Genomic DNA, 20,003 nt, shown 5'->3' with positions numbered 1-20,003 from the left:
CCCCCCCATTTTGGGTAGCCAATGTCCAAGTTGCCCATCCCTGTCTACTCTGTGTGTGGAGGGGGTGGGAATGATTCTTGCTGTAGGAATTTGTTCCCTCTTTTCATTGTGCCCTCTTTTGAGCTACTGCAGCCATAGGTGTAGGTCAAGTTCATCAAATTGCATCAGATTACTCTTTTTTTCCTCTTCTTTCCTGGAATTACTTTTAATGACCTCATTTTGCTTTTAAATATTGCATATGAACTATTTTTTATGTTTTATTGTGAATTATGTGATAGTTTACATGGGAGAACATTAGTTTTACAGTCATCCTATCGTATATCATTTCATTGCCATGATCACAATTCCCTCCAAGCATGATCAACCAACCAAAGGGTATATCCTGCAAGCCTGCCCCCTGGTCATCAGCACACAGCTCGTCTCCCTCTCTGGTTCTAAAGTCCCCAGCTGTCCCATCTCTTCACATCATCTTCTCTGCCTTTATCTCTGGCATCACTGCTTCTCTGGGTAGGGTCCTGCTCTCCACTCTTCTCCCTTGATGGTCTCAGGGACCTCTGCTCCTAGACTGCAAATTGTTTTGCTACAAAATGTCTACCTTTACATTTCCAACCCTCACAGTCAGTCCTGATAACAATTATTCCCTATTGTGCCACATGAGTGCCATCCCATCTCCGTTCATCAGCCCCACCCAAACAGATTGGATACTACTCAGTGGAGATTCTACCTTCCTCTGCACCCTCTGGATCTAGGCTCCCTCTTGAAAGCTTGTGAGCCAGTCACTTCTTGCCTTTGTAGCCCCCCAACCCCCATTTTGGGTAGCCAATGTCCCAGTTGCCCATCCCAGTCCTCTCCATGTGTGGAGGGGGTGGAAATGATCCTTGCTGTAAAGATTTGTTCCTTCTTTGGAGCTATTGCATCCATAGGTGTAAGTCAAGTTCATTAAACTGTATCAGATTACTCTTTTTTTTCCTCTTCTTTCTTCTTCTAGTTGAGCTCTGATCATCCAGTCATCGAAGCCAGGTCAAGTGGGTATTATCCACAAGTGTGGGTGTCTTGTGTATATGCCCTCACTTCTTATCAGCTGGATGCTTCACTCTCCACTCTAGTCCTCTGTGGCTATGTCACTGACTCTAGGCCCAGGAGTCCCCAGGTCTTGCCACACTGCTGGCCAACCAGGTCTCCACCCGGGTTCACAGGAGTCTATTAAACGTGGTAGGGCTTAGCTTGCAGCTTCATTGCTGTTTTTCCCTCACTTCCCCTTATCAGTGACCAACGTGGTCAACAGAGCATATGTCTGCTCATGTATTCCCAATGAGTCTTAGTCTTGGAAGGGGGTTTTCCCTAATGGGACCTTGATGTCTCCTGGGTGAGCAACTTGCTTGTTCTTGTAGTAATATGAACTATTTTTGAAGTAAAACAAAAACAAAAAACTATACTTAAAATTACTTATTTCATAAATCTTTTTTATTTATTATTAGGTTTCTTTTTAAAAGATATGCTGAAACTATTGCTATTAATAATCGCTAAAAACTTCCAGTTGCCAAAAAAATAAATAATAAAAAAATAAGTCAGACCTAGTTAATAATGACAGCAAACACAACACTACAGAGAGCCCTACAGCACCCACTTCCATGAGAGCCCTACAGCACCCACTTCCATGAGAGCCCTACAGCACCCACTTCCATGAGAGCCCTACAGCACCCACTTCCATGAATGCTAACTTCATTTGACAATCTTCATTACCCCATAAAGAAGTCAGAGAACTGTCTACAGATAAAGAAACAGGGGTGTCTCTTAGGCTGCATGTCCCACATCATTCAGCTAGGAGGTCTCAACTCTTCCTTTGTCAAGTCCTCTATAATTTCCAAGGAGCCCTGATTTTAATGGATTATAAGCTTAACTGCTAATCACAAGGTCAGCAGTGCGAATCTACCAGTCACTCCTCAGGAGAAAGATAAGGCTTTCTACTCCCATGAAGATTCACAGCCTCAGAAATCCTATAGATGGTCGCTATGAGTCAGAACTGACTCCATGGCACACAACCACCACCACCACTATACAATTTCCAGCCACTCCTTGGAAACACTATGAGACTCGATGGCACGTTTATCAACAACAACATATTGATTTTAGTCCTGGTGTGATGCTGTAGGATAAGCACTGGACTGTTAACCTCAGTGCTTCAATATTAATGTTCAAACCCACCAACTTCTCCTGGTTTGCTATGAGTTTGAACTGACTCGATGACACTTAGCAACAACATACTGATTATATTGTAAATAGCAGTGCTATCAGAGCCATTTGGAAGCAATTATTTTTGTTGTTAAGTGCCATCGAGTCAGTTCTGACTCATAACAACCCTGCATAGGGTTTCTGAGGTGCGGCTGGTGGGTTTGAGCTGCCCACCTTGCAGTGCGAACCAACCTTGTCATCCAGTACTTACCTTCCAGTGCCAGATAACCTCATCATTTATACAAAGGAAGCAATTGTTCATGGATGGAACACCTTGCTACTTATTTCTTAAAGAACAGTCTCCAAATACACCATTTTTATAATCAATTGGTTTAATTGGATTTCAACAAAGTGAGAAACTTATAAATAGCTTTACAAATAAGCTACAAATCAGCAATCAAGCATCACCATCTCAAGACATTAGCAAACAGGAGACATGCATTAGAAAGTTCTAAGTCCAATGACACAAACTAGATTAATTACTTATCAAACAGATTACTTGTCAGGGTTTGTGCATTTGCTATTGGTATTTTTGCAATAGTGTAACTTTCATTTTTTTCCAACATCAAAAGGCAATAGCAACATGAAGAAATGAAGGAGCTGAGGATTCTAGATGTGTGGAGGGAGAGGGGATGTGTGCTGGCGACTGAGGGGCAGGGGCAGGGTGTGCCCTTTTGGCTCTTTGAATGATTCCTGAGTGTTTTGGTGCACATCCAAAACAAAAACAAAAAACAGAGGGACTAGAAGCAAATACTGTTGAATGATGAAGCATGCAGGGGATTGTAACCATTGCAATGAAACGAACTGATGTTCCCCCATGTAAACTATCACTCAGTTCACAATAGAAACTTTTTTTAAAAAAGACAATAGCATTACCTTTGGGGCTCCCTACATGGAATCCAGTTCACTTCAGGGTTTGGGATATCCTCCAGGTAAGGGTAAATAGTCTTCCTGGTGAAAACCCAGCCATAAATTCTATCTTCTGGAGTCACAATGATATGGGCACCCTGCTCAAAACAAATAGGTGCAAACAAGTTTCTCATAAATTCCAAATACATTCCAAGTTCTGATCTTACTATATCCCAGCCAGTATGGAGAGGGCATTACCAGCTTAGCTGGTAGCTTTACTGCTTTCTCCAAAACATCAATGTTCTTGTTCATTAGGAGCAAAGCATCTTCTTTTGATACAGGAGTTTCCGTTCTCACTGGTAATATAACAGCATGCTCATACACCGCAGCAATAAAAGTGTCTAGTGCATCAGCACTCAGGACAATGAGGACAGAAAATACCACATATTTTGGAAAATGTAATCTGGTCATAGCTAAAACTTAGTGATCTTTAAAAAACAAACAAACTCCAACTCGTATTATTGCATCACTGGGAAATTTTTATATTAAAGCACCCCCAGCTGCCAGCTCTTTATATTTTCTCATGAAGACATTACACAATGCAGCATTCAGAACAGATGTTATGCAAGAAAACTGACAGGCAGAGTACATAAATGAGTTGACTCAAGTGGACAGTGTTGTTGTTGACATTGCTCAGAGGTCGCCTCAACTCTCAGAGTGGAATTCATGAGTCAGCCAGATGAGTCCACTCCAGTCCAAAACACATCGACAGTTGAACAACTCTTCTTTTGATAAAAGGTCATTTTCCTGATCAGTCCATATTTCTATTAATCAGGTGAATATTAGACTGTTCATGAGCAATAGTGTATTAAGAATTTATGATCTAGGGAATATTATGCATGTAGCTGTTATAGACATAGAACACATTGGAAAGCAAGCCCCCGCTATAACAGAGCTCATAAAATAGAAATATTCCATGTCTCACAAGCAGTAAACATGCTATATATTTTGCAAGATAAACATACAAACACTTTATTTTAATAGCTAGAGATTAGCTGTCAGAGTCCTGGTGTCGCTTTGTAGGATAAACATTGTATTGGTAACCTAAAGCTTAGTGGTTCAAACCCATCAGCTGCTCCTTGGAAATCCTATACAGGATTGTTATAAGTCAGAACCAACTTAAGCGTACTTAACTACAATTAGCTGTTATATTTATTAGAAACATTTATAACCGTCTCATCAAATTCATTTTTAGTAGCATTTAGAATGAGGAAATATAGAAGATGCTAATCGATCTTAAAAGTATGCTATGATTGCGTCTCATTGTAAAGAAAACAAAAATCCTCACCACTGGACCAATAGACAACATTTTTGTCAAAGACTTCATTCTTCTTGGATCAACCATCAACACGGAAGTAGAAGTCAAGAAATCAAACAACATATTGCATTAGGCAAATCTGCTGCACAAGACCTTTTTAAAGTGTTATGTAAGCTTGAAGCCTAAGTTGCGTCTGACCCAAGCCATGGTATTTTCAATAACCTCATATGCATGTGAAAGCTGGACAATGAATAAAGAAGACCATAGAAGAATTGATGTTTTTGAGTTATGGTGTTGGAGGAGAAAGTACCATGGGTTTGGCAAAAAAAACCAACTGCTCTGTGTTGGAAAAAGTGCAGCCAGAGTGCTGCTTTGAGGCCAGAATGGCCAAACTTTGTCTCTCATATATATTGTCAGGAGGGACTAGTCGCTGGAGAACGATATCATGTTTAGTAAGGTGGAGGGTCAGAGAAAAAGAGGAAGACCACCAGCGAGATGGATTGGCAAAGTGGAAGCATCAATGGGCTCAAGCATGGCAACAATTATGAGGTTGGCCCAAGATCGGGCAGTGTTTCGTTCTGCTGTGCATGGTGTCACTATGAGTCGGTACTCTGGTAGCGTAGTGGTTACGAATCGGGCTGCGAACCGGAAGGTCAGCAGTTCGAAACTACCAGCTGCTCCGCGGGAGAAAGATGAGGCGATCTGCTCCCGTAAAGATTTACAGCCTCGGAAACCCTATTCAGGGTCGCTATGGGTCGAAACCGACTCGACGGCACTTAACAACAACAACAACAACAACAACAGGTCAATTATGCAAAACTCATGAAGGTAATGCATGATTGTCTCAAATGCTTACATTGTTCAAGTTTTTCTACAACCTGAACTACACATGTTGCTCTGGATTCATTTCTACATCTTACCTAGGTTAACTCATTATTCCATGGATACCAAATCATTTCTTGTCCCCTGAACATTCCATCCACCACTCTAACATTTCTCCCTGAGGCTTCAGCTTTTCATTGAGTCCAACCCACTCAAATCCTAAATAATACTCCTAAACTTTCACAGAACATTTTTATTGTGTTGTTGAATGTCCTTCACTGCTTGCTGCTTTCTGGATCTTTAATTTTAATATTATCATGGTATTTAATTCTTTAGGTCTTGCTTCCTTAATACTTATACTAAAAGGTATCTTGGTGGAATCTCTGTGTCCAGTCAGCTTCTTGGTTGCATTCATGGGTGTGTGCCAGGGCAGACAGGGGAAGAATCCTATTCACTGCTAAAGCCCTCATCTCAGAACAGGTCTGACATGTGGTGGGAACTCCATACTCAATGAATGAATGTTGAATGGCTGAGTAGTTCACTACTTGGCATTTCAGTCTCTTCCATGACCAAAAGATCGCTAATTTTTACAACATCCTTTCTTATGCAAACGTACTATGTGCTTTCTATTTTATATAATTTTAAACTGTAATTTCAATCTCTCTTATACATGACAGATTTCAGGAGCTACCAAAAGTGTTCTAAATTGCTTCCTTGTTTGTATATGAATCATCCTGAAGGACAAGGGCCGCATGACAATTCTCAGGTTCTTCTGTAGAATTTTAGAGAATGCTAAATTGTATAAAGAGTTCTGGTGTGGCGCTCTGGGTTAATGTGCCAGACTACAAAAGTGTTTGAACTGCAAGGTCGGTTGTTCCTCAGAAACCTCATACAGGGTCATTATGGGCCGGAACCAATTCAATAGCACTTCACAACAACAACAAACTCTCTACAGGGTAGCTATACACTGAATCCAACTTCATGGCATGTACTCACCACCAGCACCATACTTTATATCAAATATAGGTAGATAATTACAGCCGTTCTCCATTCGGTGTCCTTTTACCTTTCTGTTCTGAGTTAGAGGGTGTTTCACCTTCTCTAACTTCACAAGAGATAAACATCCAAATAATTGTCTGATTTCTTAATATATACCCTAGAGACATGTATAGGGTGTTCAGGAAAACATTATTTGTAATGGCAAATAATAATAATACAGCCTGAAATGTGGTAAATGTACATGTTTAATGATCTGGGCCAAACCAGAAAAGCAGGTCGAGGTTCAAGCATTGCTGAAAATAATGTTCAGTCAGCGAATGGTTTTGTTTCTTGGTTCAGTTTGTTATTGAGGATTAGACTAAGTGGCCATATGCCTGAGTTCTCACAGTGATTCACCCAAAGTTCATGGTCTAAGCAGCCCTCACAGAGTGAAGAACGTGTCAAGTCAAAAAATGCCATCCATGAGCCTGCTGCCCTTGTACTGACAGGCCCAGGGAGAGAGCAGACAACACACCTGGCTTCACACTAACACCACAGTTGGATGTTTCCACATTTGTTTGTTATTCCATCATCAGATTTAACTAAGATTTCAGTGTTGTAGGCCTGGTCTGCTTACCATACGCATCACTATGGAAAAATGAATGCTGTTATATATCCAGTGTTTAAGAAAACAGAACCCACAACTGTTAATTTAATTGAATTTAATATCAAAATTTGGTTAAATAGTCAAACAGGCAGACAAGGAACACTTGGATAACATAGCAGGAAGCAGTTGCCACTCCTAGTGTTTGTGAACAGAGAGAAAGGGTGGAAGCTTCCTGAAGGACTTCACAGACCTAGCCAGGTGGGAACCCTTCCAGCTGAGTGAGGAACCTATGTCAATAAAGCAGCGAAGTTCATGGAAAACCTTTGAGGCTCTGTGGAGCTCAGAGATACCAACACAACACTTGACATTTTAGGCCTTAAAAAAAAAACAAAAGTATTAAGTGGATACATACTTAGGTAACAAAATACTTAGTCATGAGAAGGATGTATGAAAATCCTTTATATGACTTCCTGAGGAGGAAGAGGAAGGTCCATGTGAGGAACACCATCAGAAGGGCTAAGTAAGATGCTTCTATTCCCTTCATAAAGTGGCCAGCGGGCACATGGGTGATTGTTATGCTATCCTATATATTTTTTAAAACAAATTTTAATATAACTTGGAATATGCGTTTCTGAATAAGTGGATGTTTCACAAGGGAACTCCACAGGTCTTATGAGATTTCTAAGACCTAGACAGTCTCGTTCTTTAGGCTTCCACCCACTCTGTGTTTTGAGGTTCCAAACAAGTCCCTGAGGAGTACAAACATTTGATATGCCTGACTGCTCACCAAAAGGTTGGAGGTTTAGGTCCACCCAGAGGAAATTCTGCAGAAACGCCTGGTGAGCTACTTCAGACAAAGGAGTCATTGAAAATGATATAGAGCACAGATCTAGCCTGACACACATGGGGCTGCCATGAGTCATAGTAGACTAGTACTAGTATGTCCCAAGCCTGGCAGCAGAATAGTACCAAGTCTCCTAAAAAAGAAGTACACAGATCCTTTGCATTTAAAGGTGCTTGTGAAAAAACACTATATAGACTTAGGTGGTGGTGGTGGTAAGTGCCGTCTAGTTGGTTCCAACTCATAGCGACCCTGTGTAGGCTTTCTAAGAAGCGGCTTGTGGGTTTGAACTGCCTACCTTGTGGACCCAAAGATGTATTGTGCTTATCCTATGGCACCCCACCAGGACTCTAGAATTTGGGTAGAAGACAACAAAAATGAGCGAGTACATTGTGACAAGTGGTGATTATCTGACTTTGAACAGTTTGGGGTGGGGGAAGAGATACTTCTTGGCTCACTTAAGTTGAAATTCTGATAGAATACTATTTTCAGTTGACTGGATCCAGGTGCCTAAATGAGGTCTTCAGAATTCTCAGATCCATCTTTCCTTTGTCTTCCTCCTTGGACAGATTCTTTCCAGTTGACAGCAAAGATGATCCCTCGGAGTCCGGATTTGCATGTTCCTTGTGTCTTTGATCACAGAAGAAGGGATTGTCCCTTTTCCAATATCAAAAGTCCTAGGAGGATTCTCACTGGAGTGGCTTCAGTCTGTTGTTCAATCCTGAATGAACCTTTGCCCAATAGGTCTAGTCTGCAGTTAGCAAGACCTGGTTAGTATATCAACACCAACCAAACTACATGCAATGGGTTTGTTTAAGAAAAAGAAGAGAATTGATACTGGGCAGAGGGAAATAGCCGATGTTTACTACATGACAGTGTAACAGTTTTGAGCATAACAAAGCCTACTTTATAGTATCTCATTTCCTTGAACATTTTGGCTTTATTTTTCTGGAAGAAGCAAGATATTTAAAATCACAATAAAAGCAGAACTTGCATTATTTCTTAAGAACTTCGGTTTCCTGACATCTGTTCCACTTATACAAAGAAATGGTTCACTCTTACTTAAACCTTTCAACCTTCCAAATAATTTCTTACCATGTTTTCTCATGAAATAGATCACTTTCAAATCAGTGAGGTGCTATCTGATAAATTGATTTCTAGCTTTGAGGCAAGAGTTAGGACTTTTGAATAAGGCACACATTTGTCTTCCAACTATATGCTTCCTACCTGTATTTTCTTTTAAGCTTTCACTACTTGTATTTTCTTTCTTTTTTTAAAGTTTTTATTGTGAATTGAATGAAAGTTTACAGGGTAAATCATCAGTTTTATATTCAATACATTATATTTTGTTTCATTGCAATGTCTACAATTCCCTCCATCAATCAACAGTATTTACCTCTACTTCTTTCTTTCTTTCTCTCTTTCCTTCTTTCTTTCTTTCTTTCTTTCTTTCTTTCTCTCTCTCTCTCTCTCTTTCTTTCTCTCTTTCCTTCTTTCTTTCTTTTGACACATACAACACAGAAACTAGATATTTGTTTAAATGTCTAAAGAGCACATATTGCAAGCCAGCCTCTTGACTGCAGGCACACAGCCTTTCCCAGTCCATGGGCCTAGAGTCCTCAGCTGCTCTATCTCTCTATGCCATCGCCTCTGCCACTGTCTCTGCTGTTGCCACTTTTCTGGGTAGGATCCCACACTCCACTCATACTCTTCCCTCTTGCTTGTCCTAGGGTCCTCTGTTCGTGAAATGAAAAATTAACTACAACCGTCTTTTAGTTATACATCTTCCACATTTACAGTTGTGACAATAACACTTAGTCCTGATAACAATTACTCACAACTGAATCATAACCATACCCTTTAGCCAGATCCATCTGGAAAAGAGGAAAACTATATAGCAGGGAGTGTACCTTACCCACCTCGTTCTGAAGCTAAGCACACTAATGAAAGCTTGTAAGCCAGCCACATTGAGCTTTTATAGCCTCCCATTTTTGATAGCCTAAGTCACAGTGGCCTGTCCCTCTCAACCCAGATCAAGGCAAGCTTGATCCTTGATATGAAGAGTCCTTCTCTTTCAGTTGGAATTTTGAAGAACTACATCTATATGCAAAGGTCCAATTCATCAAGTTGTAACAATTTATGTTTGCTCTCTGTATCAAACTTCTTTACCTGATTGAATTCAGGTCAGCTAGCCGTTCAAGGCTAGGTCAAATGGGTACTATCTGCAAGTTAGGGCATTCTTGCACACCTCTCCCCACTTCATACTAGCTGGCCACTTCACTTTCAGCTCTAGGCCCCAGTGGCGAGGTCACTGTCCATGGGCTCGGGAGTTCATATGCTTCCCTAAACTTCATACCAGCCAGCCCTTCCTCTGCTTGCTTTCATCTCACGGTCAACGTTGGTCTATGGAACATGGCCAAACTCAGCTCATGTCTTCATTGCTGCACTTCCACTCATAAGTAGACCAGGATGGTCACCAGTGAGCATACATGACTGCTTGTGTGTTCCCTTTGAGCTTCAGTCTTAGAAGGGGGTTTACTCCAGTGGACTGACTTTTCTTGCCTTGTTGGCTCCAAGACAAACAGATTGCTTGATATTCTAACAGTCAAACAGTCTACTTTTTTTCTGCTGGTCTTTCTTTCAAGAAATATCTTCTACTCCTCTAGCTGTTCTGTGTTCGTCTGTATGTAAAAGGTTCCGAGTGGGGCTCAGGATTCCACCCAAGGCCCCATATCTACTTGCATTTTCATATAGTCAGCATTCTATTTATATTATTTATCTTACATGAAAAATGTTTATAAGCAATTGAATAAATAGCATCTTAAACTAACAATGCTATCACTAGTTCAATGATAATATTAAATATATCTCAATTTTAAATTCATAAATGGTCACCTTGGGGGTCTGGTTTCTTCAGTGAAAGACATTTTTATTTCATCCATTAAGATATATAGAACTATCATGCTCCAAATATAGAGTAGACACCCATTCTGTTGTTGTTGTTAAAAGCCATCGAGTCAGTTCTGATCCATAGTGACTCTTTATAGTGTTTCCAAGGAGCAACTGGTGAGTCTGAACAGCCTACCTTGTGGTTCAAACTGACTTTGCACTCCAGTACATTAACCCACAAGGCCACACCAGGATTCCTAGACATCCATTATATGCACTGCTTATTTCTTCATATTTTTAGTAATTGTTCAGTTCATTCAGTATCATTACTACAATCACTATGTTCCTCATTAAGACTACACCATATATGAATAAACATTATTTGTATCCTTAAGGAGTTCAGCACAGTAGTAACTATATGAAATGTGATGATTTTTATCACAGTGAAGAATGTAAGTTTCCACAGGAGAATAAAGGTGGCTGTTTTGCATTGCATTGTATCTTTTGTAAGTGCCAGGGTTTTGAGATAATTGGACTAGGTTCAAATACTAACCCTTGTAAAATTTAAAATAAATAATAAATTAGGGCTTATATTCCTTGTAAGAAGCTCTGGTAGCGTAGTGGTTATGAATCGGGCTGCGAGCCACAAGGTCAGCAGTTCGAAACTACCAGCTGTTCCACAGGAGAAAGATGAGGCTTTCTGCTCCCGTAAAGATTTACAGCCTCAGAAACCCTGTACAGGGTCGCTGTGAGTCAGAACCGACTCCACGGCACATAACAACAACAACAACAACAACATTCCTTATAAATAGATAGTTCAAGAGTAACAAATATATTATTTTCCTCTAGATTTTTATTAATCCTTAGATTTCTGCCTTTTCTAATTCAGTTCTAACAAATGGAATCTTACATGTAACCTTGTTGTTGTTACGTGCTGTTGAGTTGGTTCTGACTCATGATCATCTTGTATAGGGTTTCCAAGGAACAGCTGGTGAGTTTGAACTGCCCACCTTGCAGTTCAAATCACTCTTGATTTCTTATGCTCATCCTATCGTGCCACCCAGGACTCCATGTGTAAACCAGACATGCCATATAAAGGAAAGCCTATAATGCAGGTGAATAAGATGAAATGAAACACCAAACTACCTAAACCTATTTTTTATGTCAAGCTGGATGAGGAAAACAGTAACAAAAATATTGAAAAGACATTCATAAAAATAAAATCCTGTCCTATAATTGATAACCATGTAAAGCATCCACATAAAATTGTCTGTGAACAAGTCTTTTGCAATCATCAAATCTTATATAATCTGCTTTAATCTCCAGGCTTTTTTGTTCAATAAGTAACCACTGATTTACCAAATGTACACTTCTAATTTTAGAAGATATGTAAACAACCATTTTTCTTTATCAAAGCCTATTGAAAGCCAAACAAAAACACCAGAGTTTTGTTTGCTACATGGAACTCAAGAACTAAAGGGGGGTTGGCTACTATAAGAATAAGCAAGTTGTTCGCCAGGAAGCCATCAAGGCAAGCAATCAAGTCCCTTTAGGACAAACCCCTCTCTAAGACTGAAACTCAAAGGGAACGTATGAGCAGGTATGCAAGCTTGCTGGTGACCACATTGGTCTACTGGTGAGTGGAAGAGGGGGAAAGGCAGCAATGAAGAAATGGGCTGAGTTCAACTATGTTCCATAGACTCCCATTGACCTGAAGATGAGAGAGAGAAGAGGAAGGGCTGGTTGGTCCAAAGTGTGGTGAGACCTGGGGATACCTGAGCCCATGGACAAGGACATAGCTATAGAAGGCTAGAGCTGAGAGTGAAACATCCAGCTGATATGAAGTGAGGAGAGAAGCACAAGAACATCCAAACTTGCAGATAATACCCATTTGACCTAGCCTCGATGGCTTGATAATCAGAACTCGACTAGAACAAGATAACAACAACAACAACAACAAAAAAAAAACCCCATAATTTTTGATAAAGGAAACAAGGGTAAATTGCTACAAGTTGATGTACTTGACCTATACTCATGGAGGTAGTAGCTCAAAATACCAACAGAGAGGGAAGGACTCTTCACATCAAGTATCAATGCTATCCTCTCTGTATACAGGGTGAATAGGGATGGGCAACGTAGACATTGGCTACCTAAAATGAGGGAGCAATAAAGGCATGAAGTGACTGGCGTACAAGCTTTCAAGAGGACTTCAGTTTAAGAATGTGTGGGGAACAATAGAGTTCCCACTGAATAGTTTTCATCTTGTCTAGATGGGTCTGGTAAAAAGAGATGGGGATAAGATTCTTATGATTCAATAGTAATTGTTATCATGACTAATTGCGACTGTCATAATTGTAAAGGTAGAAGTTTTGTAACAAAAATGGGGGGAGTTGTTAATCTTACAGTACAGAAACAGAGGATCCTAGGACCATCAAGGGAGAAGAACACAAACAGAATGTGGGACCTAATCCAGAGAAACAGCAACACCAGAGATGGATGCAGAGATGGGGTCATGGAGAGATAAAGTAGCTGAGAACTCTAGACTCATGGAAAGAGAGGAACTGAGAGCTGGAGGCCAGGAAGCAGACTCTCAGAATGTACCCTTTGGTGGTGTCAATTATTATATATGCCTGAGTGTTAAAAAGAAAAAGTTAAAATGAATAGAGAGAAATACTGTTAACTGATGGTACATGGAGGGGATTATAATCTTTGTAATGAAACAAAGTATATGATTTGTTGAATGTAAAACTGATAATCTGCCCTGTAAACTTTAACTGAATTCACAATAAAAAATTAAAAAAAAAAAGAACTAAAAGGAAACTTAAAGATAAGTGGGAAAAATGGATAGAAACTGCACTCTTACAATGGAATCTTTAGAAACTAACAAGGGCTCCTCTTAGGTGCGTTTCCTTAAACTAAAGAGCATCACACTGTTTGAGTAAAGCTGGATAAAATAAAATGTGAGTGAAAACCACAAGAAGTTGCGTTAAAACATTGTGATGCAACCAACTTTACAATACATCTTCTTCAGACTTATATTGATACTTCCCTTTTCTTTGTTTTGTTTTTTTGTGTGTGTGAGGAGGAGCAGCTTAAGATTCATGGATTCTAAAATGAACTTAAATACGTGGTGAATTTCTTGAATAATTTCGTTCTCTAAACCCAGTTTGGCTGCCTTGTGAAATGATTCCATGCAGTACACGGACGTTTCATTTATTTAATCATTCAAACTCCCATTCACATCTGCATGATTACAGAAACCATGGTGTAGGTAGGCTAGTAACACATAAGAAAATTGCAGAAAGATGGTAACAAAACCCGGTACTCATCGTAACACGTTTCTAATGGAAAAGATTTTGTTTTGAGTGTTTATTGTTCAGTTTATTACTTTTCATTTGATTCAATTGTTTTGTTGTATTAAACCCTGTATGTTATAGCTTAACAATAAAAATTTTAAAAATCTATGAATCCTTTTGTGAGCAGTTACACCTCCAAATCTAAGCAAGTAAGATATATATAAATGATTTGTATTTCATAAGTGGAGTGCTCCTTGTGTTGTTTCGAATTATCTTCAGAAACAAATATTGTTTCTAATTATCTTCAGTTGCTGCGAAACCCAAAGATCGAAACTTGGTTATGTATAAACTTATGTGGCTTGTGTTCTTCATTTACTGACAAAAAGAGTTGAAGCAAAGGCCACATCCACTACTTACAGGCTAACTGAAAGTTGTCATTAAATATATCAGAATGTAGTGTTTAAAAAGAAAAAAAGTATGTGCACAAATTCCATATTTCCATGCATTTTTTAAAGCCATCCTATATATGCACATGCTTCAAAAAATTCATCACTCTTAAAATTAACATCTTTGATGTTCCGAGGTGAAACATAACATTTTCCAAAGTTCAATACTCTAAGTAGTTTATCCTCCATTCCTTTCTCTTAATGCTAAGCACTTGATTAGAAAAATAGTCTTAATTTCTTGGCTCATTTTAACATGATAAGTAAATTACATCCATGAGGAGGAGATTTACAACAATACATCCTCATGTGGTGCTGTGGGATAAGGAGCTGGACTGCAAAGTTATTTTGAATCACAGGGTCGCCGGAGCAAGCTCACCAGCTGCTCCTTGGAAACCCTATACAGGGTCGCTATGGGTCAGCACTAACTTGACAGCACTTAACAACAACAACAACAACATTCAGTGCTCTGTTTTTGTTGCTGCTGTTGTTTAGTGCCATCAAGTTGGTTCTGACACATAAGACCCTGTAAGGGTTTCCAAGAAGCATTTGGTGGGTTTGAACAGCTGGTCCATTAGCGGTTCAATGCTTCTTCTATAATACCACACCAGGACTCCACTGGTTCCACAGTGGATTTTTAAAGAAAAGTTTCCATGTAAAATTATTTTGGACATATTGTTGTTGTTAAGGGCCATTGAATCGGTTCCGACCCATAGAGACCCTTTATAGGGTTTCTCAGGAGCAGCTGGTGAGCTTGAAACACTGACCTTGCGTTTCAAATCAACTTTGTTGTACAGCCCATTAACTCACAGTGCCACATATAGAAAAACAAAATTGGAAAATTCATAGGCATTTCTTTGATTTTTGAAAGAATCTGAGGGCAGTGATTGAAAACAAATTCACTATTACACTTAAAGTTGTTGTTGTTAAGTTGGTTCTCACTCATAGCAACCCTATGTAGGGTTTTTGAGGGTGGCTCTTGGGTTTGGACTGCTGACCTAGGGGTTAGCAATTTAGTGCTTATCCTACAGTGGCACAGTTGTTGTTGTTAAGTGCCATTGAGTCAATTCTGACCCATAGCGACCCTGTATAGGGCTTCCAAGGGGCAGCTGGTAAGCCTAAACCACCAACCAACCTTGCAGTTCAAATGACTTTGCAGTCTGACGCATTAGCCCAGCAGCGCCACACCAGGACTTCTACAGTGGCACAGTAGCATAGTATATATGTATTTTGAAAAGAAAAATAGAAGCAGATTGCTCAATACTGAAAACAATATTACCATTAACCTTCACTGTCTTTATGTTGTGGTATTTGTCGCTATTATATGACAGACAGTCTTTAAATGGGACACTTTAGGGCTATGAATACCTAGGCCACGTTTCTGTTGATATGAATTGCTACATTAGCTGGCATTCCTTCTAGTACCTCTAGCACAGCTCAACTTTCTCTGCTCAGAATATATCCACTTTGTTACCTGATTGGAAAGAAAATGCCCCCTTATTAGCACAAAAAGCTAGGTGAGTTCAAGCTGTCTTTAATGTCAAATGGAATTCAATGATGACCTTCTCAATTCTAAGCACTGCTGTTCTCTCCAGAAGACACAGCTATGTTTACAATTCCCAGGAAACACTACCAAAAACTCTTCTTTCTGTACCTTCTCATACACACGACTTTGTATATAATGAACCCACATGGTTGAAGCTATGGTTTGACTTACATTTGCCTGACCCCTAACCCAAACATCTCTGTTCTTTTCCTTATCAGCCTGTAACATTTCACAGTGGTCAAAAACACTACTATCCTTAATATAATCCTTAATTAGAAGTATAAAAATATTCAGGAATTATTGGTTCACACTACATCTAGTCCTTCAAAGTTTCATAATAATTGTGATACCAATTGACATATTAAGTGAAAGACAAGATATCAAGACAAATGTGGTAAAAAGATTTCTTATGCCAACTCAATATTTTGCAGAGCTGTAATGATTAATAATGTAGTTATTAGTAAGTAACTTATTGCTGAATGATTGGCCCTTCCTGAGTTGGAGTAGTCCTTTGTGTACTGTCTCCCAAACAGTGACACTGTTAGGACAGACCCAGATATCCCGTTCTTGTTTACCAGACGTCCATCTTTTAGTACCTAAAGAAAAGAAAAAGTAGGGAAAGTTCTGTCAGCGTTATTAAAATAAACATTATAAACAGACTAATGACTTTGAAACCATCCTAGATATAATTTTCAGTCTAGAAATTCTTTCTTGAGGAAGGAGGACTAGACAGGACAGGAAGCAAACCACTATTTCATATGCAAGCTGGACTGCAAAGTTGTTTGAACTCCAAGGTCGGTGGTTCAAGCTCACCAGCCGCTCCTTGGAAACCCCATGCCGGGTCATTGGAACCGACTCGAAGGCACTTAACAAGAACAAACAACAAAAAGACTCAGTAATTCTAGATAGTCCAAGATTTGGGTTTCAATAATCAAATGTATCCTTAATGAAAAAACCATCATTAGCAAGAATTTGCTGAACCCAAATGTATACAAAATAATCAGGTTGTTATTTGCCATCGAATTGCCTCAATACCTAGCAACTTTATTATATAACCAGTCCTACAGTCCTGCAGTCCTGGTATGGCACTGTGGGCTAATGTGCTGGACTGCAAAGTTGGTTTGAACTGCGAGGTTGGTGGTTCAAGCTCCCCTTGGAAATCCTATACAGGGTCACGGGTGGTTACTTCCAGTCTTGAAGTTGGTCATGGTGGAAATATTTACACCATGAAAATTAGCAAATAGTCATGATTTTTTTTTTACCTCAGAGAGTGAATTGTTAAAATTGACACCATTAAGAAGAGCTGAAGATCAGTAGAGAGAAAAGTAAGCTCTAACTAAGGTGGACATGTTATTAGAAGAGGCTAGTCCTTGGAAAAGGACATCATGTCTGGTAAAGTAGAGTGTTAATGAAAAAAAGGAAGAACTCCAACAAGATGGATTGACAGAGTAGCTACAATGATGGAATTAACCCTATTAACAATTGTGATGATGTCATATAACTGAGGAGTTTTCCATTCTGTTGTACAGAGGGTCACTGTGAGTGGGAACTGATTCAATGACACCTAACAACACCTAACTGGTTAAGCAGAGGGTCGGAAAAATGAGGATAACCCCCAATGAGATGGAGGTGCATAGTGGCAGCAGCAATGGGCTCAGACGTAGCAACAATTGTGAGGTTGGCCTAGGACTTGGCAGTGTTTCATTCTGCTGTGAATAGGATCACTGTGAGTCAGTACTGAGTCGATGGCACCTAACAACAACAATACCTAAGAACAACTCTTGGTGTGGCACTGCAGGATAAGCACTGGACTAAAAATTACAAAGTCAGCAGTTCAAACCCACCAGCTGTTCCTTGGAAACCCTGTACAGGATCACTGTGAGTCAGAACTACCTCAACAGCACTTAACAATAACAACAAATCAAAGAGGAAGATAAGGATCTATCCTGAAGCTGCTGAGAATTCTCTACAAGGAAGAAAAGCAGGAATGTATTCCAAGAAATAGAACAAAGAAATGGCTCTAGCAGCTGTGGGTAAGACACTTTGGATGGAGAACTTGAAAACTGAGATACCAAATACTTTATAAGCTTCATAAATGGAAGAAAATGAATATCTTAGAAGACAGGTATTGTGGTGATCACATATAGACAAAGACACAGATGACTAACAAGTTATCAATTACACTGTTTATTAGTAATTAAATGAACAAAATATAATTTTAAACATTCATTGTTCATTAGCTATTCATTATTCATAAATCATTCCTTGTTTAGTAAGGAGTTCTCTAGAAGAACAAAATAAAATACCTGGGCTATATTTTACATTATAATTGGGTGAAAGCTTAACATAAGCTAAACAAACACAAATATTTTATTTTTATTTTCTGGGAACTTTTCTTGAATACAGTAAAAATTGTGTCCATTTTGGCCTTCATGAAATTGGTCAAGATCAGTGATTGCTTTTCAGGTGCTAGCTAGAATTTAACATTTTCACCTGTTGGAAATTTTCTTAAAATATAAAATACACTATAAAAGTTACTTGCCTTTTAAACAGAGCATACTAAATATAATTTGAACTTTTTGATGATTCCTTTAAACTGATGGTTCTTAGCAATGAAAACCACAGGAGCGCAATGTAAAAATATAGGTCCCCCCTCAGCAATTTGTACTTAATGGATCTGGATTTGGATTTGACTTCTTAATCCTCCAGCCTGTCTGCATGGTGATCTGTACTTACAAGACATTTAATACATTTGACCAATTTCTGAGGGTTTTTGTTTGTTTCTTTCTTTCTTTCTTTCTTTCCTAGTTGCTGAAGACTTTGGTTAACAAGGTAAATTTTTACAGAAGGTACCTAAAAGATACCACGATATTTATGAAACACTTTGCCATTCACAAAGTGCTTTCATATACATGATTGTATTTGAACTCTATCAGTGAGAAAGTTGTTCTCTTGATTTTACAGCAACAATATTTCGAGATTAAGTAGTTCACCTGGGGTTATGTCATTAATCAGCTTCAAAATCTAGACTCTGCTAGAGAGTGCTTCTGATAATACAAGGGTGAGTCAAAAATTATCTGCACTCTGGCTGTAGAATTTATTTTAATCAACTTTTAGAAAAGACAAATACATCATTTTTTGACATAATCTCCTTGCTTTTCAATACATTTTGTCCATCTGTCAACAAGCTTTTGTATTCCCCTATTAAAAAAATGTCTTAGTCTGAGCTGTGTGATACGAATGCCCTGCTGTCTACACTTCTTCATTGGAGGTGAATCTTCATCCTCAGAGGGATGCTTTCAGGGGACCAAATAGGTTCAAATCTGATGGAGTAAGACTAGGACTACAAGGAGGATGCTGTAACACTTCAAAATGAAGATTTTGCAGTGTCAACAGTGTGGGCAGAGGTGTGCATATGTGTACTGTCACACACTATCACAAAGCCCTTGGATAGCAGTCCTCTGCGACTAATCCAAAGTTTATGCTTTAGCTTTTCAGTAAGCATCTCACTGTAATGAGCACTGTTGATTATTGAACTTTTCTCCTGACAGTGTTCCAGTACTGGCCCTTGAAGACCCCAGAAAACTGCAAGCATCAATGTTCCAGCTTCTTATTGACTTTTGAACTTTTTCTTGGTCAGCAATTGAGGATATTTCCATTCTATACTCTGCTATTTAATATCAGGATTATAGTGACAAATCCATGTCTCATTACCACTAATGATTTTTTTTAAAGAAACTTTTACTTTTCTTCCAGTATCGATCCAAATTTTGGTTGCAGATGTCCAAATGCTTTTGTGAGTTGGTTTGGTACCCATCTTGCACAAACTTTTCAAAATCCAAGTATGTTGTGGATTATTTCATAGGCAGACCCATGGCTGATTTGCAAATAATTTACCACACAATCCACTGTCATGCATCTATTTCACAGAATCATTTCATTTGCATGTTCAATGTTGTCATCAGGCTTGGACATGGATGGACATTTAAATACAACCAAAGTGCAGATAATTTTTGACTCACCCTCGTACATAGGATTTACCTAAGGTGATAAAGCAAAGTGTCCTCAACATCTTTTAGCATGGTCAGTAACACTCTACACTTTTAGTGTAAAACCAGGGGGAAGAAAGGATGCACAGTTGTGGTTAAGTTCCATTGAATCTAGGCAATTTCAACTCATAAC

The 20,003-nt window shown here is 39.1% G+C and overlaps 2 protein-coding genes across 2 annotated transcripts in view; both read right to left on the bottom strand.

The window, feature by feature from the left end:
• Positions 1-3,570, bottom strand: part of VNN3 (vanin 3) — a 23,173-nt gene extending 19,603 nt beyond the window's left edge. The window contains exons 1-2 of the mRNA XM_006834655.1: positions 3,340-3,570; positions 3,109-3,239 (exon numbers count right to left, since the gene is read on the bottom strand). Of these exons, the coding sequence (XP_006834718.1) occupies positions 3,109-3,239; positions 3,340-3,552 (344 nt within the window). The 5' untranslated portion in view covers positions 3,553-3,570. The remainder of the gene's footprint in view (positions 1-3,108; positions 3,240-3,339) is intronic.
• A 12,658-nt stretch (positions 3,571-16,228) lies between these two features.
• The window catches only part of VNN2 (vanin 2), a 26,941-nt gene continuing 23,166 nt past the window's right edge, over positions 16,229-20,003 (bottom strand). The window contains exon 7 of the mRNA XM_006834721.1: positions 16,229-16,417. Coding sequence (XP_006834784.1) covers positions 16,229-16,417 — 189 coding nt within the window. The remainder of the gene's footprint in view (positions 16,418-20,003) is intronic.

This window comes from Chrysochloris asiatica, unplaced genomic scaffold (genome assembly GCF_000296735.1).
Source record: "Chrysochloris asiatica unplaced genomic scaffold, ChrAsi1.0 scaffold00013, whole genome shotgun sequence".
Classification (NCBI taxonomy): domain Eukaryota; kingdom Metazoa; phylum Chordata; class Mammalia; order Afrosoricida; family Chrysochloridae; genus Chrysochloris; species Chrysochloris asiatica.
The sequence above is the reverse complement of the archived record's forward strand: the minus strand, read 5'-3'. Positions and strand labels throughout refer to the sequence as shown.